The sequence below is a fragment of the Dreissena polymorpha genome, chromosome 2, assembly GCF_020536995.1.
Source record: "Dreissena polymorpha isolate Duluth1 chromosome 2, UMN_Dpol_1.0, whole genome shotgun sequence".
In the NCBI taxonomy this organism is placed as follows: Eukaryota; Metazoa; Mollusca; class Bivalvia; order Myida; family Dreissenidae; genus Dreissena; species Dreissena polymorpha.
Genome location: NC_068356.1, coordinates 81,398,711 through 81,423,502, shown reverse-complemented (window position 1 = coordinate 81,423,502; position 24,792 = coordinate 81,398,711). Strand labels below are relative to the sequence as shown.

Sequence of the window (24,792 nt, the reverse complement as noted above, 5' to 3'; positions counted from 1 at the left end):
ACACAATTGAAAATTGAAGTGGGTATGCACGATTTTTATATGTCTTATTAAATTGTAATATATTGATAAAAATATGTTACAATAACACAACATAGGCAAGAAAAAGTATACATGTGACGAAGAAATTTCGTACATATTTTCCTACAATAACCGAAGCATTCGTCTTCTTCGTGTGTCGTATGAATAGACATCGTTGCAGGAAATTAAAATGATCCGTAAAACAAAATTGTGTCTTTGTGTCGTATGAACGAATCTGCACTAAAACTAAATTTAGATTCACATCGTACATGCATGCTGGCGAATTCGACTGTACAGACATTTTCGATTTCAGAATTAAATATCTGGCCTATTTCGCATTTTTTCGACAAATGTTCTTCTTAACTTTTATTTTAATTTATATTGAAATATATGTATAATAAGTTTTTTACACATTTTATATAAATTATTAAATATTTTACAAAATCGTGCATACACACTTGAACATATTATTAAAGATACATCTTGTGCCATAAGTGAACGTCATACGCCCAAAATCACTAGTAAGGCGCAAATACATGTTCCATGCATTAGAGTTAATAAACTCAGGTAACCAGATTAAACATGTATGCCAAATCATTAAGTACGACCAGACTATTTCTTCACCTTAATACAGGTGGTTTATCACAATGCGTTTTTATTTTACACAAGCTTAATCTAAGTAAAACGATACGTACGTTACTGACGCCAGTTTATGTTTTTTACATTTATGAGTTAAGCAAAAACAAATAAATGCTTAAAACCTTCAATAAAGCAAGCTAAGATGATAAGATCGTGTTAAGCAATAATCTCAAGAAGTGCCATATATATATAACAGTGGTATGCTACCATTATTTGCTGGTTTATTGATGACGCCTGGCCATTGATACTTACGTTATACCGATTTTGATGCAGGACTTTACACGGATTCTATTCTATAAACACGCATGATAAACTAACCTTTCAACGCACAAATATGATATGTCCCAAAATAAAACTTCATTTAACATGAATATCTATCGGCTTTTATGAAATATTTCATTTACAGTTTGCAATACGCTGCGTATGTGAAGATGCGATACATACGTTAACCAACTATATTGCTTATAAATAAGGTAATTATGTTAATTTGTGCACCTCTAAAATTTCAGAGGACAGCACTGCTGCGTACAGAAAACAATTTTATCTCGTATTTATACTATTCTTCATAGGCATCGTGCATTACAACTACAGTATGATACATACGTGATCAATACATACGTTACATAATGTGTTAACTTTGTGTATTACGTCACCATAAATGGTGGTTTCTGACGTCAAACTAGCTTCTTTGAATTCTCGCGATATTTGAATGTATCGCCCGCCATCATTCAGACTGTTTCATGTCAACACATGGGATGTGAGCTTTCGTTGAGAGGTATGTTGACATTGTGTTTTATGTTTCGATTTTATCAGCAAAGATATATAGTTTATAAAGTTCAGCAATATGCATTTAAGTCGTTTATGTATTATAAAAGAAAACTTTGTTTAGTTTGTCATCATGAGGTTAGAAACTGTTGTCAGAAACAAATGATACATACGTTACCGCTGGTAACGTAGCGGTAACGTATGTATCACTGTAAATTCATTCACAAATTTGTATTTAAAAATTAAACAGTGCAACAAATACTAAAGACATATCATAATAGATCCACTGCTGTATTTTTCTAAATATATTTGATCGAGCTAATGGTATCTTAAATTGAAATCAATAATCTCGACATGAGTGATGTTAAAAGAAAAGCTTCATCAATAATCAAAATCGTATCCTCAACATAAATATTTCCCAAGCAATGTTTTCATAGCATATATATAGAGATGAGAACTAAATGCAATAACTATAGATTGATTTTGATAGAAATTAAACACTTAAATGTTTATACACAGAGGTACGTTACATTTTAAATAGGTAACGTATGTATCGATACATGCGTTACTTCACAAAACACTGTTTCAGACCAGAATGGGCAAATCTCGGGCCGAAATTCAGAAAGCTTATAGAGAAAGGGAGAAGTTAAAGGACCAGCGTTCTTATCCAAGGAGAGAGCAAGGCAAAGACAAAATTATGTTCCAGCTTCACATTTAAGCAAGGAAAAGAAAGAAGCTCGAAACAACCAGGCAAAATTGAGAAACAGACTATCTAGGTTGAGAAGAAAGACACGCGAAAAAGCTGTTGAAGAAACTAGTGGGTATGGAAGCATGTCAATGGAAACAGGTGATGATGAAAGAAATCAGCCTACAGAGCAAAGGGCATCAATTGTAAAATTACCCTTAACCAAGAAGGGTGCAGGTGCTAAGAAAATTAACGCAAGAGCATTAAGTGGAGCTCACAGAGAAATCAGGTCATTAAAGTCGGAAGTGATACAGCTGAGAAAGAAGATCAAGATAAAAAACAGGAAAATAGATCGCATCAATAATAAGACAGAAAGCTATGCATCTACATCACAGTTAAATTCACACGAGCTTACTCCAATGAAGAAAACAGAAGCAGAGGTGTCGAGACTTAACCTTACACCACGAAGTAGAAAGTTAGTTCGAAGAAAATTACTAACTGGAAATGTTCTGATGGCAAAAATTGATAGAGCAAAACGTGCATCTGGAAAGAAAAAAGTATCAAATATCCACAGAGTAATTTCAAATAGCTAATGAATATAGAATGTTGAACCAGATCAGTAAGTGCACACGCCTCAGTAGAAGATCCCTCGGACTGATCGAAGACAAAATCATAGTTATGGTGAAAGAGAAGATAACTTGCATATCCATATCTGTATAAGAATCTGTAATTGATTTTCTTTGCAGAGAAGATAATTGTCGCATTCAGCCAGGGAAAGCTGACGCCAAGAAAGTAATTGGACATAAGGACAAGAAACAGACAAAAGTACTTACTGACTATCTTAAGAACTTGCATATGAAGTAGAAGTCTGAAAATCCTGAGCAAAGCATCTCTTTGAGCACTTTCACACGCATAAGACCTCCTAATATTTTGCTGACATCATACATATCACGGAACAGCTGCCAGTGTATATACCACCAAAACACGGCATTGAAAGTTCAGACTTTAAGAAAGCACGGTGTAAAAATCAGCGAAAATCCAGTACAATTAATTAGCCATGAGAACGATTAAGATGAGCTACTTGCAGGTTTACCAGAAAGAGTACCATACTGAGTTTGGAAAAAAGTTGAAATCAATAATGGGAAAACAGAGGTGAAAATAGTTGAGGAAACTAAAGAGAAGACAAACTTCATAGCTGACTTGAAGATGCAGATAAAGACGTTTTCACAGCATGTACTCAGAGTACAGGAACAGTACAGCCAAATACGCAAACTAAAAGTCATTTTGCCTGAAAATGAAACCCTATTGCAAATGGATTTTTTTTTAAACTTTTCTTGCACAACCTTAGACGAAATTCAAACAGCATATTTCAGTCAAACCCAGGTTACTTTGCACCCAGTGCTACTTGAACGAAGATGTCATTTACAAAATATTAACAAATTTTGATACATACGTTACACGTTGGTAGATGCCTTGATTATCATTTTGGATACAGTATCAACCTGTTAATGTATAAAAATAAGTCAATACTACATTGAAATGTGTTTGTGAAAGGTTTTTGCGAACTAGTTTTGTTGTCATCTTACTTCCTTAATTATTTACTAAAAACGTTGTGAAACTTGATTTTAATCTTGTGAAAATAAATCAGTTCTGTGTTCTTTTAGTTATCTTTAACACTAATGAATATATATAATTACACACAAAGTGGTCATGCAAACATTTCTCAATGGATCTCTCGTACATACAAGTTGATAAATAAAAACCTAGCATAACGTTAAGAGTCTAAGTCTATAAATAAAGTGCCTTTAAGTCAAAGTCATTTCTATATAACGTATGTATTCATCAGCATTCGTCAGATTTCAAGAGACAGTTTTCAAAGTCATATAGAATCTTAACAAAATATATTTCACGGTTGAATTTTTGCATAAGCATTAAACAGATATTGTTACAACTGGAGAAATATGTTCCAGGTATGTGTTTAAAGGTTGAAAATCCATCATTTCGCAATATAAAGAAGTGAAACTCCAGCTGCTTGAGCAGTATTGAATTTTCATTAAAAACAATTAGTTGGTCCTTTATTTAAGGCAAGTAACCGATTGCCCAAACAGTACAAAACAGCACAATACAGCACAATACAAACCAACATAAACACAAAATATGAATAAAGCTGGGGTCACCGCCTTGGAACGGTCAATGCAAGGCATTGGGGGTTTAAACCTGGTTATAGAGCGCTCAACCTCACACTTGGCCCAGCAATATTCATTATACATTTAAGTGTAAATAAAATTTAACGTCATAGCATTGTAACTCAAATTAAACAATAATAAAAGGGAATTAAAACGCATTCAATTTAATTACTCAATTGCATTGAAGATACAAGAGTAACAGAATTACAACTTTTTGACGAACGATCAAATAAAACTATTAACAATTGTCAACTACATTCCTTCTTTATAGAAAAGATTTGAGAATATAGAATCATATAGTTAATATCTCAGATAATCATCGCGCAAATACAGGAAGAAGCAGCAATTATGGGTGTAAAAATTCCATATTACATAGCTTGGTTGTTTATGTGACTGCTAAACAAATTAAAAATAATTAAATCAAACAAGAAACGCCTATCAGAGAGAAAATATAAATAAAATGGAACGTTATAAACCCAATGACCTATGCATGTAGATTACAACTGGGAAAGTCGGTCGTATGACGTCACAAAAATTCATAATGACGTGAACAAATTCCAAGGGCAGTACTAAATAAAAATATTAATGGGGCTGTGCTACTAATAAAACAAGTTTAGGTGATTTAATATTAAGAAGCAAATGAATAAAAATGGTAATTCCATTAAAGCGACATTATTGGAATCAAACAGTTTATAGGTGTTTTGACAACTGAAGACAGAAATGATTTGATGTACGATTTGAGTCCAAATGTAGTTTACATGCAGATTTGTTCATACGACACAATGACACAATTTTATTCAACAGTGAAAAATGCCTATAATGTAGTATTCATGCAGATTTGTTCATACGACACAATGACACAATTTTAATCAACAGTGAAAAATGCCTATAATATCACTAATGATTCCAAATTTTAAGGGAAGAAAGATATAGTGAATCGAAAACCATCAAACACGTGTTTTTAAGTACATAAGCATCGTATCCTTTTGATAAAAACAAGTTAATTAAATTGAAAAGTTTAATATGAACATTTGGTTTAACATATTTTAATTTGCGGACACGCTTCAAAACATCTCCGTTAAATGATGGATGGGAGATTCCATTATTTAAATGCCATTTTAAAGAAACATTATATTTTGAAATTAAATCACCATACTTAGAGTAAAATCTAGCAAATTTATTTCTTAGGTTATGATACAAAAAGCCTTGTTTTAGCAATTTTTTAGTTAATATTAGATTACGATCATTAAAATCTTTAATACACGAACATGCTCTGGCATAACGTACCAACTGCGAAATGTAAATACCATAGGAAGGTCCTTTAGGGATGTTGCCATCTAGAAACGGAAAATTTACAATTTCAAAGTTAAAATCGTCCCGTTTGGCGTATAACTAGTTTTGATCAAATTATTATTAATAGTTAAATGTAAGTCTAAATACGCAGCGTCTGTATTGGATATACACGATCTATTTAAGACTAGTTCTTTTGGGTAGATTTTGTGAATATATTGTTCAAATAATGGATTATCTAAATTAAGTATGTCATCAATGTACCTACTAGTAAGTTTAAAACAATTAATCAAATCTACTTGCTTAGTTTTAGATAATTCTAACATAAATTCGCTTTCATAACAATATAAAAAAAGGTCAGCTATAAGTGGCGCACAATTAGTACCCATAGGAACGCCAATAATTTGTTTAAATATTTTACCATTAAATTCAACAAACAAGTTATCCAAAAGAAAAGTAAGTGCTGCACAAAAGTCAAGACCAGTCCAAATGATGTAATTATCTAATATCTGATTAGTAAAAAAAGCTGTTTTAGTGTTTAAAGCTAGATACAAACATTTCTCTCTAGCAAAAGTTTTTTCAATCAAAGAAACAAGTTTGGATTTTATTAAAGCGTGAGGAAGCGTTGTATATAGTGTCGAAAAATCATAAGTACTTACCTGTGACACCTTATATTTTTATTTTCAATTTTATCAATAAGGCTTTTTTGTACCTTACTAGTGAATTTTGGCGCATAACGTTTTTAGTAATGGCTGCATTGGTAAAGGCAGTAAATAAACAACGTTCAAATGAAATAAAAATGTAAAGGTTATATCCCTTCCTAATATCAATTATTTTTCTATGCTGTGTGATCTCATCATGACGTATATATATCTAGAAAATGACGTAATCTGCAGCCGAAATCATATTATAAACAGTCATGGTAGGTGAAAGGAAAGAACTAACCCCTGACACAAAAACGGCTGTGGTTTCATTGTTTCAATCAGGCCTTCGACAATCAGAAATTTCCCGAAGATTAAGTATACCACGGAATACAATAGCTGGGATTATTAATAAATTTCGCGCGCGGAATAGTGTTGAAAACTTACCGAGGAAAGGAGCCCCGGTAAAAATAAATGAAAGTGATTTTAAGTCGGGCATTGTTACGGATCGTTAAGTAAAACAGGAAAAGAACTTTATCGGACATAAATGGAGTTTTCAATCAAAATAGGAACGCTACCGTTTCCAGACGAACCGTTCAGAGGAAATTGAATAGTGAAGGATATCACAAGCGTGTTATTGTAAAACGGATTCGAATTCGGGAAATCAACAGGAAGAATCGCGTAAACTGGTGCAGAACAAACAGAATGAGAAGTGTATGTCATTACTGTAAAAGGATGATCTTCAGTTACGAGTGCAAAGTTGACCGAAAATAAGGTTTTCATTTGGAGAAAGGTAGGCAAGATTGGCTACCGTATTGCATCGGAGCTCCCCCAACCCCTAAGTTCAGTTTGATGATATGGGGTTGCATTACATACGAAGTTGTCGATACTGTAACTGTTCTAAAGGGTTATATTAATGCTGAAAAATATATTTCCATCCTAGAAGATAATCTCTGGCCCGTTGTAGCTCGACATTTCCCGGATGGAAAGTACATATTCCAGGACGACAACGCCCCGATACATAGAGCTCGGGTTGTAAGCCAGTTCAAAACAGAACATAGTATTCATTCTATGATCTGACCTGCCCTTAAGTCCGGACTTAAATATAATAGAGAACGTTTGGCATAGGCTTAAAAGACAACTAAAAAATCAACCTGATACCATAGACACACAAAATAAGCTTGAGGCAGCCATTCGGGACATAAACATTCCCGTTGAATATATCGGATACTGGTATTTGAGCTTACCTATGAGACTACAGAATGTAATAAAATCGAAAGGCTATATAACCAAATATTAAGGTAAATGGTTGGTGTTTAATATGTTTAAGATCTTTTGTTTCATCATTAAAAGAATTCACAAATAAAAACACGTCATTGCAATACAAGAAATTGTTCCAATGTAAAATGAGGGATTACTGATGGCTTGCTAACGAAAAGAAAACACAACAATTTTCAGTGGAAATAACATTTGGTTGTATCACTTCAAGCTAGATTATGCCAGATTGAGTAGCTGTAGAAGTGTGTTGCAATATTTCAAAACAGAGCTACAAATACATAGTCTTTAAAAGTACACTCAGATGTTTCCTTACACTCGTACCGAATTACACATAGAGCATAGGAAATAATAAAGTATTAGTGCGTAAACAAAGCATAAATGCCACTCCTGATATTGTTAACGGATTACTTTTACGTATTACCATAGTTCATTGAATAAATGCAATTCAAAAATGCTAAACCTGTTATTCATAAATATCAAGTTAAAATTAAATCGTCGCTTTGTATATTTCATATCGGCGCTACTTATGTTTGACAGATACATGTGATTGATGTTGTTTGCAGCTTTTTAGTTGTTTTTTTATGCATTTTTTGTTTTTTAACGTTGTTGTTGCTGCTGTTAATATTGATGTTGATGTAATTGCTGCTCATGCGGTTGTACCTCTTGTTGAATGTGTTGTTCTTCTTCTTGTCTTTATTTTTGTTGCTGTTGTTTCAGGTGTTGCTGTTATTGATTGTGGTGTTCCATTGTTTCTGCCGTGCTGTTGTAGCGTGTGATGATTCTTTACTTTACACAAACAACGTAATACATTGTTAAGATTTACGAAATGTTGGTCTAATATGGTTACAATTAAGTACTAGAGACATTCCCCAGTACGGAGAATTTTTCCCGATCGGGAGACCTTCTCCGGACTAGGCGATTTAGGCTCATTTTAGTCTCATTTTTTGTCACTCGATCGGGAAAAATGATCCCGAAAAGGAGTAAAACATAGTCCATTTTGATGGTACATATAATATACGGTACCTGCGCACGTAATACGACCGTTGCGCAGAACCAAACTTTTTGCCATGGGCAGCCATGACATCCGAGCACATCTTTCACGCGGTTCAAGGTAAATCCATCGTGGCTTTTTTGTTCAAATTAAGTTCCAGTTTTACCTAAATATGGCTCCGTACAAATAAAATGTGAACACCCTTCGTACATCATACTCATGTGTGAATGAAGATAAAAAAGAGCGTCTTCGCTCGGTTTGAAAACGCCGCCATTTTCTGAGGTAGGGACGTTATAAATATTTTACGAACCACTTTGGGGTAATCAATAAATTCTCCCAATAGGGAGAATTAACGTGGTCAAACATCGATCTTCTGGAGCCAATGAAAGTTTTAAGATATTGATGCTTTCTCCCACTTTCATCATAACCAACATTATTATAATCATCATCATCATCATTATAACATCATCAGCATCATTATCACTACCATTGTAATCAGTGATCAAAGGCAAGATAATCACCAACTCCAATGCCACTAGTAACAGCAGAAAACCACCACAACCATTATAATTAAAAACATTAAGATGGTGTTGGTGTTGCAGAGCACCAATATGCTACTGAAGTATTTTTTTCTTGTTATGTAACACTGATAGCTAATATGTCTCAGAATCTACATCACAGCCAATTGAAATCCAATCAAGATTGGCAGCTTGATACCACATTCCTGGACCTCATGGACATTAGGTCAGAGGTTGTTACTTGAGGAATCGCACCACAGGCTGTCATAATTGAAGAACAGGTAATAAATCATCATAAAATTATCTCTTAATAATATTACAATATGTGACCAAAATGTACCCCAAAATTGAATTGTCACATTTTAATATTTCTTCATTTTAACAAAATAACATGAAAAAATATTAACATTTAAAACAGGTGATCAGTCCAAGGCATCATCAAGGGGCGATATCGGAAGACAGAATATCAGACAAGCTGGCGAGACAGAAATCGTTTTCAAAAAGGATGAAAACCGTAAAGAAACAGGTTAGCAAAAGAAATATCTGAAATATCTAACAGGAAAAAAGTGAAATGTTGTCTGGGTTTCTCAACAGGAGTATTCAATGTTGTTATTACTCATAAGAAAGGTTGTAATTGCCTTTAATTTTATTATTCCTTTAAATATATTGGTAAACGTTCAGAATAAACTCATAAACTTATATCTCAAATATTCTTCATTTCAGCTACTTTAACTGGTTTACAACAGCAGCCAATTGTATAAATATGGATAACTCTTATCCAGCGGATAACTTTTGGTTATCTTCAATTTTAGGATATCTTTTTTGGTTAGCGATTGTATAAAAAAATAGTTATCCAAAACGGTTCACGTTCTGGTTAAGTTTTGGATAAGATTTAGCCAAGATATTTGACGTCGGTTATCTTTATCCAAATGAAGAACGCGCTGACAAAATGGCTGACTTTGACATACCGAACGCTAGACGACCAAGACAATTTCGACGAATAGACAGATTTACGGAAACTGACGACCCTGAAGAAATACGACGACGATTTAGATTTACACCTGACAGCATTGACCGCATAGAACGACTGATCGGACATAGACTTGAGAGACCAACTGGACGGAATCAACCCTTGACACCGAGGCAGCAAATATTGATAACACTGAGATTTTTTGCTTCTGGAAATTTTTTGCAATTAATAGGGGATACTTTTGGGTCGGACATTGCCACGGTTTCAAGGGTAGTGACCAGAGTAACTGACGAACTGTGTGACCTGAAAGACCAAACAATTAAATTTCCGACGACGGACAGACATAAATCAATTATTAAACAGAATTTTTTCAAAATCGCTGGATTTCCGTCTGTAATTGCGGCGATCGACGGAACGCACGTTCGCATCATTGCTCCCCATGAACACGAGGAGCAATATGTGAACAGAAAGCACTATCACAGTGTCAATGTACAGGCAACGTGCGACCATCGAGGTATTTATCAATTTGTACACTAAAATTCAAAACATAATTTTAGTTCTTACCTTCAAGTTTGAGTATCCCTTCATTTTATAAATCCATTTATTTATATTTATATGCATCCTGCTGTTTTACACACCAGATCAAAGATTCCGTAACACTTACTTATGATCTGGTACGATTTATTATAATTCCGTTTTTCGTTTAACACACGTCCTTTAAGTCCAAATTTCCACAGTGTAATGCATATTTTGCGCCCAAAAACTCACATGTACTCAGTTCAAATGACGTAACGATTCTAAATAAAGATAGGTAGTCTGTTTCATGGTTTAAATATAGTCTGATCCTTTGTATTATAGAGGCACAAGACAGGGAATTCTAATAGCCTTCTTTCCTCTCTATTCATCCAACCCTATAAATTCATCCACCCCCTTATTTTGGTAATTATGACATTTTTCTGAAAAAACATTAAGTAAGTAATGCTTATTTAAAAAACATACAACATAGATGTTCTATTTTGGTTAAAAACATGTGAATTTTAGATTTTGTTAGAGAAAAAACAATAATTTTGAAAATATTCACTTTTAAACAGTGTTTTTGTGTTTATTAGTCTATAAGATATATTTTTTAATGATTATATCAAAATTACTTCAAAAGATTTATGTTTTCCTATAAAAATGTTGATTGAACAGATTGATAGGAAAGATACAGACAAATTACTGGTTGCTAGGGTGTGCGTTTTTATGCCTCAAAGGCATAATACAACCAGGAATAGTACAACCAGGAATATTTTCACTCTGTATTCACACCATTCATGATACTATTCACAGGTTTAGACTGAAACACAATGATATAAGATATCAATCAGATTCACATTCACACAATTATTTTAACGTTTAACACTTAATATCAGTGACATTAATTTATACTATCAAAAAGAGTTTTCATTACATAAAAGTAATAATACTAGAACAAATGTTCAAAAAGCTTGGTTCGTAACGTCACGTGTACGAAAACATCATCAAAACTGTAAAAATGACTTATACTGAATAAACATATGAAAGTGCTAATTTAGAATAACTGGCTTGGGGTATACAATAATTATACGTACACTGTTGTGGTATACAGCTTGTACAAACAGTATTATACGCCTAAAAAGGCTGCGAGACTACGCCGTTGAAGAACGGAAGCCAAACGATAAACTAAAGTTATGCCGAATCGAATTGACTCAACAAACAAGGTTACACGCCACTAAACTTAATGCGGTAAACCTCACACTCCCCGCCTGTTATTTCTCAAAATAACACTTTCATGAATGAATATTCTGCATTCTTACATACACAATTATCAGTTTAAGAACATAGTACATACATACACTCTAGACTTACAAAAAATACAGCATTACACATGTAATCTTATGTTATATCCTAACAATTTAAATGCTAACATCTTATATGGATATACCTTATCCAGTAGTTCAATACACCTCAATATAACCATACTGTCAGTAAATGTTACACTTTTTCATAACTTGATGCTTAACTGGAGCCTGCACTAACAAGCAGCACCAACTCAACAACTGGTCTAGTATAAAAGACCTTCTGTTTGTCTTTAGCAACACAGACCTCCACTTTGCGGACACAACCATCTTGACTTGGAAATGTTCTCGTTACTCTGGCCATAGGCCAAAAGTTTCGAGCAACTTCTGCATCTCGTAGAAGTACGACATCGCCCACCCTAAGAGGGTCATGATCTTCATGCCATATCCTACGACCTTGCAAGGACTGGAGATATTCTTTTCTCCAACGGACCCAAAACTGATTAGCAAGATACTGCACTTGCTGCCATTGACTTCTGTACAAATCTTTAACATCCATGTTACCAAGGGACACTTGATCACACTCCAACTTTTGATTGAGAAGAGCCGAAGGGCTTAACACATCAGGGACCTCAGGGTCATTTGAGACTGGCACTATAGGGCGCGAATTGATGATAGCTGACACTTCAGCCATCAAGGTCACAAGTACATCATGAGACAAGCTCTTCACTCCAAGTAACATTGCTTCTAAGATCCGACGTGCAACACCTATCATCCGTTCCCAGACCCCTCCCATATGTGAACTATGAGGGCTGTTGAATACCCAGACTGAACCAGACTTCTTAAGATATCCCTTTACACTTTCATCCTCTACATTAATGGCTGTAACTTGAATGTTATCAATGGCCCCAACAAAGTTAGTGCCACGATCCAAGCGATACATTTTGACCTTGCCTCGGACCGAAACAAACCTACGGAGAGCATTTGTAAAGGCTGAAGAAGATAAATCCTCTAAAACCTCAATATGGACAGCCCTTAAAACCAAACACGTGAACAGAACAGCCCATCTCTTGGAAGCTGCATGTCCACCCCTGGTCCGCCTAGCTACCACCTCCCAAGGGCCAAAAACATCAACACCTACATAGCTAAAGGGTGATGCTTCCTCTACCCTATCCTCAGGTAAGTCAGACATTTTCTGACATTCAAAACGTCCTCTTAGTCGTCTACATACTACACATTTCTGAATGACTGATGACACGAGACGTTTACCCCCAGTGATCCAAAGTCCTGCAGATCTGACTGCACCTTCAGTAAATGTTCTACCTTGGTGATGAACCAAATTATGGTGATGTTCTACCAAAAGTCTAGACAGGGCATGTTTACCTGGTAGGACTATTGGGTTTTTCTCTAGCAAAGGTAACTTGCTTCTACTCAGACGACCACCAACATGCAATAATCCATCAGAACCAAGCTTTGGATCTAGAGACAAAATGGTACTATCTCTAGGTAGGGCCTTACCAACTGAGAGACATTCAACCTCTTTACTGTAAAATTCAAGTTGGACATCACGGTACAATGACAGTTTGACCTCATTCCTTAACTGCACATCCTTAGCTGCAGGACAAAGGTGCCAACCTTTACAAGGCAGGTTCTTGTGGTAAGAAACTGCTATGTGTCTGAGAGTCGACAGGGCTCTAACTAACGTATCAAAGGTAGAGAACTAACTAATTTTTCTAGCAAGCGACTGCCCTACAACAACTTTGGTTGACCTGACTACCACTTCAGGACGAATTTCCTTATCGTAATCTGGTTCAATAAGAGGATAATGCTCAGGATTTGACAGACATTCCTCTAGAAGGAAATTTGGTCCTACTAACCATGAACTCTGCTTTAGCTGTTCAACATTAGCTCCTCTACTCCCTATGTCTGCTGGGTTTAACTCGGTGGGAACATGGTTCCATTGATTTGGACTGCTAACATGCAAAATCTTTTGAACACGATTACTGACATACTGATAGAATCGTCTTGTTTTGTTACATATGTAGCCGAGCACCACCCTACTATCTGTGTAAAACACTACCTTGGTTAAACTGACGGCAAGCTGCTCCGACACACATTGGTACAATTGACAGGCTAACACTGCTGCACACAGCTCTAACCTAGGGACACTGTGACCATGCTCTGGGGCCAATTTACTTTTGCCCAACACGAAACCTATTTGTCTATCCCCGTTTGAGGCATTCCCTAGTACATACACCACTGCCGAAATTGCACTAACTGAAGCATCTGCAAACACATGCAACTCAAGTCCAGACATCTCACGTATTGAGCCCTCAAAGTAACTCCTACGAATGTCAAGAGACGTAACCTTAGCTACTTTACTAATCCAGTTTTCCCATTTCCTAGCAATGTCCTGGGGAATAGTTTCATCCCAATCTACCTTAGTAGATACTAATTCTCGAAGGATCAATCTTCCTTCAAGCACTACGGGGGCTAGAAATCCTAGCGGATCGAACAAACTGTTAATTGTTGACAGAATACCTCTCTTATTGACAGCTTGAGCTGACATGTCTACTTTGAACATGAAACGATCATTTTCTATGCTCCACACAATTCCTAAGCTACGCTGAATTGGTAATTCACCACAATCAAGGTCTATATCTTTTAAACCTTTAGCTAAGTCATCATTGGGAAACTGTTTCAGAACTTCTGGACTATTTGAAGCGATCTTGTGCAAACGCAACTTACTAGCACTCAAATATTTTTGAGTTCTTTGAACTAGATCAACTGCTTTCTCTACTGTTGGCTGCGATGACAACCCATCATCGACATAGAAGTCTCTGTTAACAAACGATTTGACCTCACTATCAGACTCCTCAACAGACTTCCTAAGACAGTACGTGGCAATTGCTGGTGACGGACTGTTTCCGAACACATGCTTACACATACGGTATTCAACTAACTCTTTTGATGGATCATTGTCCAGGAACCAAAAGAATCTAATCAGATTTCTATGACTCTCTTCTACACTGAATGAATAGAACATCTGCTCTATATCAGCTACAATAGCTATCTTATCTTTCCTAAACCTGAGCAGGACCCCAAGCAAACTATTTGTAAAGTCTGGGCCTTGTAAAAGCACAGAATTGAGAGAAATACCCTCAAACTTGGCCGACGAGTCAAATACAACCCTAACTTGACTGGGTTTCTTTGGGTGATACACCCCAAATATTGGCAAATACCAACATTCTTCATTTGGACCTAAATCAGGGGCTAACTCAGCATGTTTGTTCTTAAACAACTTATCCATGAACTCAAAAAAGTGAGTTTTCTTACCAGGATCCTTCTCTAGACCTTTGAGAAGAGATTCTGTCCTTCTTACAGCCTGAGTCTTGTTATTGGGTAACCGAGGTCGGTCTGAACGTAAAGGCAAAGGCGCAACCCAACTACCATCAGAATTCTTATGGACTTTCTCATCCATGCAACTAAGAAACTCTCGATCATCAATCGATAGGGAAACCTTGTCATCTGAAGGGGTTCGAATGAACAACGGATCTTTCACGGACAAAACATGATCACAACAAGGCTGAAACAATGAGGTTCTGCCATCATCAAGTACATATGTCTTGTTTACATTTACAACAGTTGGTACATGCATTTGACCTAGACATAATTCACCAACAACTACCCATCCCAAACCTAAGCGCTGAGCAAAAGGTGCACCCGGAGGGCCAAGCACTTGATCGAACACATGGTGTGCTTCTATTACATCTCGACCTAACAACAACAATACATCAGTCTGAGCATCAAAATCTGGCAAATAATCAGCAATGTTTTTCAAATGATCATGACATCTAGCATTGTCTGGTGTGCAAATCTCATTTTTATCATTTGGTATGTCAGAACACTCTATAAGAGTTGGCAAAGTATAGGAACAACTACCATCAAGTGATTCAACAACAACATTGCTAGCCCTGCGGCCACTAACAACTTTGCTACCTCCACATGTTTTAAGCACATATTCATAATTGTCACCAGTAATGCCTAACAATGAGAAGAGCTCTGGTTTGATCAAAGATCTATTGCTTTGCTCATCAATAATACAATAACATCTAGTCATATGATCAGAATTGTTTTTCAGAGTACACATTTGCAAGAACAATTTTTGAACATGATTTTGAACAAAACTGTGATTCACAGATTTCTATCTCTGTACATGAAGCAGACACTGTTGGCTTCTGCTCCCCGCCTTGGAATACTGAAGGTTGAGGGGTGACTCTTGGATTCTTGTCGTACCCTGATGCTCCTGAATTCCTCTTAATATCACTCTGATAGACACTATGAGAAAGATCTTTGCCACATTCTTTGGCCACATGTTGACTACTATAACACTTGAAACACAACCTTTTTTCACTGAGCAACTTTCTTCTACTTTCGTATGGCATTTCCTGAAACACTCTGCACTCTTGTAGTGTGTGTGGTGTTCTGTGTATGGGACACTTGTTTTCAGGAACCGATGTCTTCTTGACTGTTACTGGTGGTTTCTCGTGACGACATGAGTTTACGGCAGTAGACCTATTCGCAAACGTCGGACTCTCGGTCTCGTAATGGAAACTTGGGTCATTTCTTATCTTACTCTGTTGTCGAATGAATTTCGAGAATTCACTGAAGGGAGGGAAAGCAACATTGTTGACTTCTTTGTACCTTGTTGCTGCTGCGGTCCACTTCTCCTGAATGTTGTGCGGAAGTTTACACACTATGGGGTTGATACCTATCGCTGCATCAAAATATGATAATATTGTGGAAAACTTGGGGTTGGTTTTGAGTCCCTCTATCTCGGACAACAGATCCGACAGATCGTAAAGTAATGTTGGATTCCTTGGTGGTATCTTGGGAAAAGCTGACAGTCTTTTCATGGTAGCATGGTAGACACTTTCGGGAGAGCCAAACCTTTCATCTAGTCTTGTCCAAACCTTGTTAAGTCCTTCTACTGGATCAGTGATATATGCTGATTTTAGGGAAAGTGCTTGTCTTTAACTGGTTGGACCCAGCCACTTTATCAACATATCGATTTCCTCACTCGGCGAGGCACTAATTTCACTCATGACTGCTTTAAAAGTCTGTCTCCATGAATTGTAGTTTTCAGGTTGGTCATTGAATGAAGTTATTCTTGAATAGAGCAAGTCCTTTTTTAGCAGACATTTTGTTAGATCACTTGCAGTTTCATTCACAACGTTTACATTATCTGGTAAATTGTTAATGAATTCCGCAGTTAGTTGTTTCTTTGTAGTTTCAGGAAGTTCAGGAATTTCATTAACACTTTCGCACTCTGCCTCTGTGAGTGCAGCCTCCCTTTTTTGTTGCAGAAGTTTCAAATCTATTTCCAGCTCTGCTTTTTGTCTTTCGACATCTGCTCTCTTTTTCTCTAAATAAGCTTGTTCTTCCGCGAAGGCCACACGTGCTTTAGCAGCTCTAAGTCTGGCTTGACTTGATGTTCTCGAACTAGACGATTTAGCGTCTGACTGATTGAGAGACCGTAAAAAGTCATTGGTTATTTGACGGTAACTAATTAATTTGTCTGCAATTTCACGATCTTTATCAATGCTTTCTTTCGTTCTTGTGTTTTCAAGAAATCTTCGAAATTCTGTGGCAATCCTATCAACTTCTCTAAAATCTGTCACAATTTGAGTCTTCAACGACTTAATTTGAATTTCGTCTAACTCGACAATGTTTCCATTTTCTTCAATACTATCTGAGAAGACCTTCCAATGTTTTTCAAGCTGAGATTCAAACTTGGTTACCTTCTCTTCGTAAGAACCCATGGCTTTCCACGTTAATGTTCTAACTCTGAAAGTCATTTAACTGAAATCACATCAAGTACATGTACCACTGTCATCTGGTCATCAGATTATTTACTTCGTGTAGGGATACACAGTTCATCTTCCTTGTACAAATTGTACGTGAACAGTTCTAAACTTTTATGCCTCAAAGGCATAATACAACCAGGAATAGTACAACCAGGAATATTTTCACTCTGTATTCACACCATTCATGATACTATTCACAGGTTTAGACTGAAACACAATGATATAAGATATCAATCAGATTCACATTCACACAATTATTTTAACGTTTAACCCTTAATATCAGTGACATTAATTTATACTATCAAAAAGAGTTTTCATTACATAAAAGTAATAATACTAGAACAAATGTTCAAAAAGCTTGGTACGTAACGTCACGTGTACGAAAACATCATCAAAACTGTAAAAATGACTTATACTGAATAAACATATGAAAGTGCTAATTTAGAATAACTGGCTTGGGGTATACAATAATTATACGTACACTGTTGTGGTATACAGCTTGTACAAACAGTATTATACGCCTGAAAAGGCTGCGAGACCACGCCGTTGAAGAACGGAAGCCAAACGATAAACTAAAGTTATGCCGAATCGAATTGACTCAACAAACAAGGTTACACGCCACTAAACTTAATGCGGTAAACCTCACATGCGTTGTAAATTATTTTGCCATACTTTTGTTGGAAAGATATAAAATGTCTAATTAAATGTCTCACTTGTGGTGAATTTTTTTTCATTCAGTAGAATAAGTCAATTTCACTCTTAAGTGGATGAATATACAGTAAAAGAGGCTACAAAGAATTATTTTCTTGCTACATTTTAATAATAAGATGTATCATACTATTTGAATGATTTACTGCAACGGAATGTCTAAAGTTAAATTGCATACATTATATTCTATGTAATCATATTTCAGGTGTATTCACCAGCATAAATGCCACATGGCCTGGAAGTACTCATGATGCTCATGTTTTCAGAACCTCAGTACTATCTGATTATTTGGAAGCCCATCATCATGGTAAGCGCATATTCTAAAATGGATTGATTTTTTTTTAATGCTATTTCATTTATTGTTCTGCATGTTCCTGTTTCTCATTTATAAATGTATACTTATAAAAGGTTATTCGCCGTGACGTAATGGATGTCCGCCTAGCGAACTGGATGTCATGGGTTCGAACCCCACTGGGAACGTTCCTTTGATCTCCCCCAAAAATTATATACATTTAGAAGAGGATCATTCTGTAATTGTTGTTTAATTGTTCTGTTCAAAGGTTTGGAGGATGGAATTGTGTTAGGGGACAGTGCCTATCCATGCAGGAAGTTTCTCATGACACCTTACCTGCATCCTGGTGAGTGCTTCTCTGTTGAACACCTTATCCATTTACCGGTCTTTACAAAATACATTGTACTGAATCTTTTCTTATAACACATGTCTAAGTTCATTTTGATGTTATATGTTTGAAATTAATATTGTAACTATAGCATATTTACACCAGGATCCCTACAGCAACAGATGTTCAATGACGCACATGCAAAGACAAGAAATGTTATCGAAAGAGCATTCGGTGTACTGAAGCGGAGGTTTCATGTCCTTCATGGAGAGGTATTAATTAAGTATTAATGTGTTAATAAGCACTAAAACATTTATGTTTAATATCATGAAATATCTAAAAATATGCACTAAATTAACTTATTTTAATTAAAAAATGTTTAATAATGTTCTTTAAACATTAAGGTACGAATGAAGCCGGGCAAGGTAACAAAAATAATTCTGGCATGTGTAGTATTGCACAATCTCGCTAAGGCATGGGGTGAGAGGGAGGCATTCCCAGAGGAAGAAGACCCTCAACCTCCACCACTTGTCCAGCTTGAGGGTAACCCTGACGGGCAGGCTATCAGGGATGCAATAACTGCAAACTATTTCAGGTTTGAAAATAATTCATTCAATGCTAAGAATACATGAAACAAATGTTATGACTATGTGCAATAAATTTGTTAAAAATATTTTACTTAGCAAGTAAAAGGCTGTTTAAATCTAGCTTAAAATGAACAAAAGCATTACATTAATAAGCAATGCACAATAATTATAATATTAATAATAATATTGAATATTAAAAAACCATTTATAACATAAATAAATAATAATATTTATAACAATATTAATAACAATAATAATGAGTAATAAAACTAATCATCAATAAATAACATTAATTGCAGATGAAGACGGACGGACATTACAAGGCACCATGGGTGACTTGATCTATGTATGGCGTAATAGTATTCAGACTGATGTACGGACATAGACAAAACAAGTCTTAAAAATGTGTGTTCATTTACATCTGATAAAGAAAAAACAAGTCTATAAAATGTGTGTTCATTTACATCTGATAAAGACAAAACAAGTCTATAAAATGTGTGTTCATTTACATCTGATAAAGACAAAACAAGTCTTTAAAATGTGTTCATAAATATATAGTTTAATAATTTTAATTATTTTCCCTGTGCATAATTATAGAGATCCATTATGCTTACATTTAACTGACAACTAGGTCAGCCATCAGCTGATTGAACAGATGTATTTAAATATAAGTCAGGAATTTTCTCATGCACCTTGTAAACACTGTCTACAACTGAGTGTCTACTCTCTAACTTACTTTATTTACATTTTTGTGTTTATTGTGAGATTATTTCATATTCATCCATATAATTTTAAATAGTAACTAAATGTTAAGTCACTTGTATGTAAAACCTTGCAAGAGGTAGATGTTGTAGTTGGCTATTTTCAATTGCCACTTTCTACACTAAGTCTTGGTCACTGACCATCATTCACATATATTAAAAACTTGGAACTTAAAACCCATTGGGTTGTTTACACAAAACCCGGCTACAAATGTAATTTGTATCATTTATTATCATTTTTAGAATTATTTTTTTTCAAAATGATAAAAAATGTTGTTTGATGACATTCTTTTACAGTTTGTCTTTGGCAAATGCCATCATGAGCTTTCCCTCCTCAAAAAACTCTCTCTGGGATTTCATAAGGAGCAACTTTTCCTGTTGAACTGCAATGGCTCCAGCATAATATGCCATCTGCAGTTCCCTCAGGGTCTGCTCTTTCCTGATTTATAGGAAAGTGCTTTGCAGCATTTTTTACCATAAACATTTATAAATAATAAGTTATTATAACTTAATAACAAAATCTTATTTATTATGTCATACATCTGCAGTGTTTATGTTGATTTTTAAATCTAAGTAAGGTCTAAGAGTTTTCCCATTTAAATTTGATTTCCTTAATGGTATTATTAAATTTATTAAATAAATGAAATTATTACACCAAGTTTGAATATGTAACAAATGAGAAAAAAATTAGGATATACCTTTTACCAATAGCTGGATTCCTGCTTGGTTTAATTTCCTTATTATTCCCAGGAACAGGCACACTAAGAACTGAAATGCAGATATTTATTTTACATCTTGTTAAATACTTATTTACAATGTTAAGTTTCAATATTTTCTATGGAATAAAACACTTTAATTTAATGCATTTAACTTATCTTATTAACTTCATAAGTGTGGTCAATAGGCGTTTCTTGATTGTATAAGCCAATTATGATATTTACCTTGATCTGCACTGCTGTCTTTTGATGTTTCTGGAAAAAAAATGAAATCATTTATTAATAATTTAGAAAACAATATTAACTTATTATAATTTCCTGTGATTTTTTTAAACATATATAGTCAATATGATTAAGAGCAACAGTATATCAATTATTTATAACTGCATCAGGGATGGAAATTAGTGGTTGACCGTGAGCCCGGGGCAAGTAGATTTTGGCCTGGGCAACTCAATTTCAAAAGTTAGTAGTCAAGCTGTGCAACTTATTTTTTTTAAAGCTTGAAACAAATCAGTGCAATAAAAAATTGTGACTGTGGATCAACAATTGGAAAAAAAGTTACTTTTTGCTGTTAAGAAACAACCTTTTTTTTAACTTTTTGCATTTGGGAAACATTTTGTAAGAGGCTGTAATTTTGGGCAAACAAAATCACTGATTTCAAAATGTTAAATTTTGTTTTATATAAATGTGTAAGTAAATTATTACTATTGTTAAAGCCATGTTTTGATGCATGTACAACAATAAATAAATAATACTTGATTTATTTAGTGATAAATTGTTATGTAATGTCATTTGTGTGTTTTTCTTAATGCTCCATATTAATTGCTTATCATTGTTGAATGAAAGTGAACATTAATGACAAGCTATCTAACTTTCATTGACATGTTGCTATTACAAAGTCATGTATTTAAAAAAGTAAAAGTAACAATATAACTTACCATTTACTGTTTCATCATCGTCGAATGGACGAATATCGTCAGCAAAGTTGAGGAAGTCTAGAATGTAAATACATGAACATCATTGAAATATATATAAAAAATGATTTATAAATATATTTAAATATTATTAAAAGTAACAATATTATGTATTCCCCTTAAGTAGCCTCATTTGCCTTGGCAAACTGACCTACGCCAATGTCGGAGTCGTGGAGATGTCACATACAAGAGCATGTAACACTTTTATAAACAAACGCACGATTTCTCAGATTATAAGCATACTTGCAGGAAAGAATCATTCTATACATAGATGGTGACGTCACTACTTTATTGTCAGTAAAGACCGGTGTGACACAATGGGAAAGAATATTAATAGTACGATTATAATGCCAATTTCTCGCTAATCATTAAAGGCATTTGCGTACATAGTATTGATTATTTTAGTATCAATTAACCTACGAAAAAAATGAACTCTTCCAAAAGACTACACAATCTAGAAAATTCTATGCATAGAAGCGTGTAATGTTTATCAGTGACAGTGTGATTTTTAAGCGACATGGAGGCACATGGAATGTGTTTTGTTTCTTGCAAAGGAAATTAAAATAAATTGGATTTAATTACCATCCAGTTGGAGCAGCTCAACAAATCCTGTTGCGCTGCGCACTGCACCTAACGAGAATAAAAATATGTATGGATTAAAATGGAATTATGTGAATATATTGAATGAAAGGTAAGAATAGTTAGATACATGTATGTTGCTGGCACAGAAAAATTACGCACTCGACAGTGTAATTCTTTTCAGTGGTTTATGATTTAGGTATAATCTAATTGTGTTGTATTTATAAATTAGGTACAATTGCAGTGGAGCTTTCATAATCAATATAGTTATTTTTTTTAATAATTAAGTACGCGGGTGGTCACATACCGATGGTGGTTTCGGATTGAGAAGCACCCGGAATCCCACTGAAGGACGGCGTTTCCTTCATTGTTTCAATGATTGACATCGTTACCGTGTCTGCGTCTTTCATCGGTTGTCCGCCACCCGTCTGCCGGGCGTTTTTTCGCTCCATCGTAAGCGACTCTCTGGCCTTCGAGACCATTTTCCGATATTTTTCTAAATAAATAACACACAATAAAATTACTGATTACATAATTGTGTCTTATTCTATCTCGGCAACATATTACAATCAGTCACTCGCGCAATTTGAAACTTGTCAGATATTTACGGAAAATGCTAATTGTTCATTTCTGAAATTGAAAGAATGACAATAAGCTCTATAAATTTTTGTAATTATGCATAATCTCTATATAATAGTCTCTAGAAATTGTATACGGATTCATATTGCGTTTCAAACGGCGCTATGATTACATGCGCACGGACGTTGTTCTTCGGCATGTGGAATACTAACACCTAAATACATCAGTTAAGTATTAATAAATACATATATTTACATATCTCATATTAACGAATGGCCGAAAAATATCAATGTTGGCGTTCGCATACCTTTCACGTCGTCAATCGTGCGACACGCACGACCGACGGAATTCACTTTTTCCGTTATTTCGGCCCACGCCCCATCTTGAATTTTCTTGGTGACTGGTGTTGAGCCGCTTGAAAATTTCTTTGTCAAAACTTTGTCAAATTTCATAACACCTTCACGGATTAGAGCAGTTTCCTCATGGGAAAAGTTAACTGAACGTTTTTTACGAAGCGAAAGCGTTTCAGCCATTTTGTTGTCGTCTGAAATGACACTTTCCGCGAAACCGTATTGACCGGAACCAGATTAAATATGCATTGTGGGTTTTTTATGTTTGGCTAACTTTAACCAAATCGGATAAAGATATCCAATGCTACTTGCATTTTTATACAATAGGATAACCACGTTGGATAACATATCCAAAAACGGATAAAGTTAACCAAAGGTTATCTTTTGGATTGGCTTAAGTTATCCATATTTATACAATTGGCTGCAGATGTTTATTACTTTATAGGCCATGCTTCTGCACACAAAGTGTGGTGCGAGTGTGCGCTGAGAAGAGATCTCTGAATTAGTGAGAATTTTGTCAGGATCTCATCCCATGCGCAAATCTCGCACCGTTGTCTTGCAAGCAGGCCAGACTTGCGAGGAAACACCATCGAAGACCAAATATGGTTGGTCGCCGAAGAGGTCAAGGCTTCCACTAATGACGAGGCCGGATAGCCAGCAAGTGCATATTGACAATTTGCCTATAAAAAAGCACGAGTGCAATAAGGTCCAAGGGTCCAAAAGTCACAAACAAATGCTCTATTTGCAAAACAAGTTTCAATTCCTCAAAAAAAATCAAAAGACTCACAAATTACAAGGAGAGTGGCTGGGGTGTGAGGAGGAGGGGTGTGGGTTCTGGGGTCAATCCAGATGTGCTGGGTTTTTTATTCCATCAAGAAAAAGCATCCCAGCAATTAAGTTCCATGACAAACATCCTTGATGGAATAAAAACAGCTCATCTGTTCTGTATTTTACCTCCGCAGGATTCTCGCTGTAATTTGTGATACTCTCTTAATTAATCAATTTATTAATCAATTGATTAATACATTTGTAAATGTATTTATTTAGTTTAAATCTATTTATTTTAGCATTTTAAGTAAGTGTACATTGAAAAGTGTCGGAAGAACGTGTACTGAGCATTAACCATGTTAAGATATAAATATTTTATTTTTTTAAACTTAGGCTTATTGAGACACTCTCAACTATGTTTCCTGGGTAGAACTAGTACTTCGTGTGTATGGAGGATTTATTTATATATTTAATTCTGTTATTTT

General features: G+C 35.2%; 2 protein-coding genes across 2 annotated transcripts; one reads left to right on the top strand and one right to left on the bottom strand.

Moving 5' to 3' along the window:
- The first annotated feature begins 9,960 nt into the window (after positions 1 to 9,960).
- On the top strand, positions 9,961 to 20,129 carry LOC127869867 (putative nuclease HARBI1). Its single transcript, XM_052412524.1, has 6 exons — positions 9,961 to 10,495; positions 18,579 to 18,680; positions 18,934 to 19,011; positions 19,159 to 19,265; positions 19,398 to 19,588; positions 19,880 to 20,129. The coding sequence occupies exons 1-6, from the start codon at positions 9,961 to 9,963 to the stop codon at positions 19,881 to 19,883; spliced, it is 1,017 nt and encodes a 338-aa protein (XP_052268484.1). The 3' UTR covers positions 19,884 to 20,129.
- On the bottom strand, positions 19,747 to 23,754 carry LOC127867784 (uncharacterized). The gene is made up of 7 exons (XM_052409227.1): positions 23,497 to 23,754; positions 22,918 to 23,106; positions 22,614 to 22,661; positions 21,996 to 22,052; positions 21,283 to 21,312; positions 21,040 to 21,109; positions 19,747 to 20,780 (listed from the first exon to the last, which is right to left on the bottom strand). Exons 1-7 carry the CDS (start codon positions 23,720 to 23,722, stop codon positions 20,633 to 20,635), a joined length of 768 nt encoding a protein of 255 aa, XP_052265187.1. The 5' UTR covers positions 23,723 to 23,754; the 3' UTR covers positions 19,747 to 20,632.
- Positions 23,755 to 24,792: the final 1,038 nt, after the last annotated feature.

What these genes read in the sequence shown, in the direction of transcription:
- LOC127867784 (XM_052409227.1), bottom strand. Translation starts at nt 23,722, where the DNA reads ATGGCTGAAACGCTTTCGCTTCGTAAAAAACGTTCAGTTAACTTTTCC. An exon ending in TGAGCTGCTCCAACTGGATG is followed by an intron (nt 22,053 to 22,613) that starts GTAATTAAATCC and finishes TTTACATTCTAG; the next exon opens with ACTTCCTCAACTTTGCTGAC. An exon ending in AGACAGCAGTGCAGATCAAG is followed by an intron (nt 21,110 to 21,282) that starts GTAAATATCATA and finishes TCTGCATTTCAG; the next exon opens with TTCTTAGTGTGCCTGTTCCT.
- LOC127869867 (XM_052412524.1), top strand. Translation starts at nt 9,961, where the DNA reads ATGGCTGACTTTGACATACCGAACGCTAGACGACCAAGACAATTTCGA. An exon ending in GGCAACGTGCGACCATCGAG is followed by an intron (nt 10,496 to 18,578) that starts GTATTTATCAAT and finishes ATCATATTTCAG; the next exon opens with GTGTATTCACCAGCATAAAT. An exon ending in GACACCTTACCTGCATCCTG is followed by an intron (nt 19,012 to 19,158) that starts GTGAGTGCTTCT and finishes TATTTACACCAG; the next exon opens with GATCCCTACAGCAACAGATG.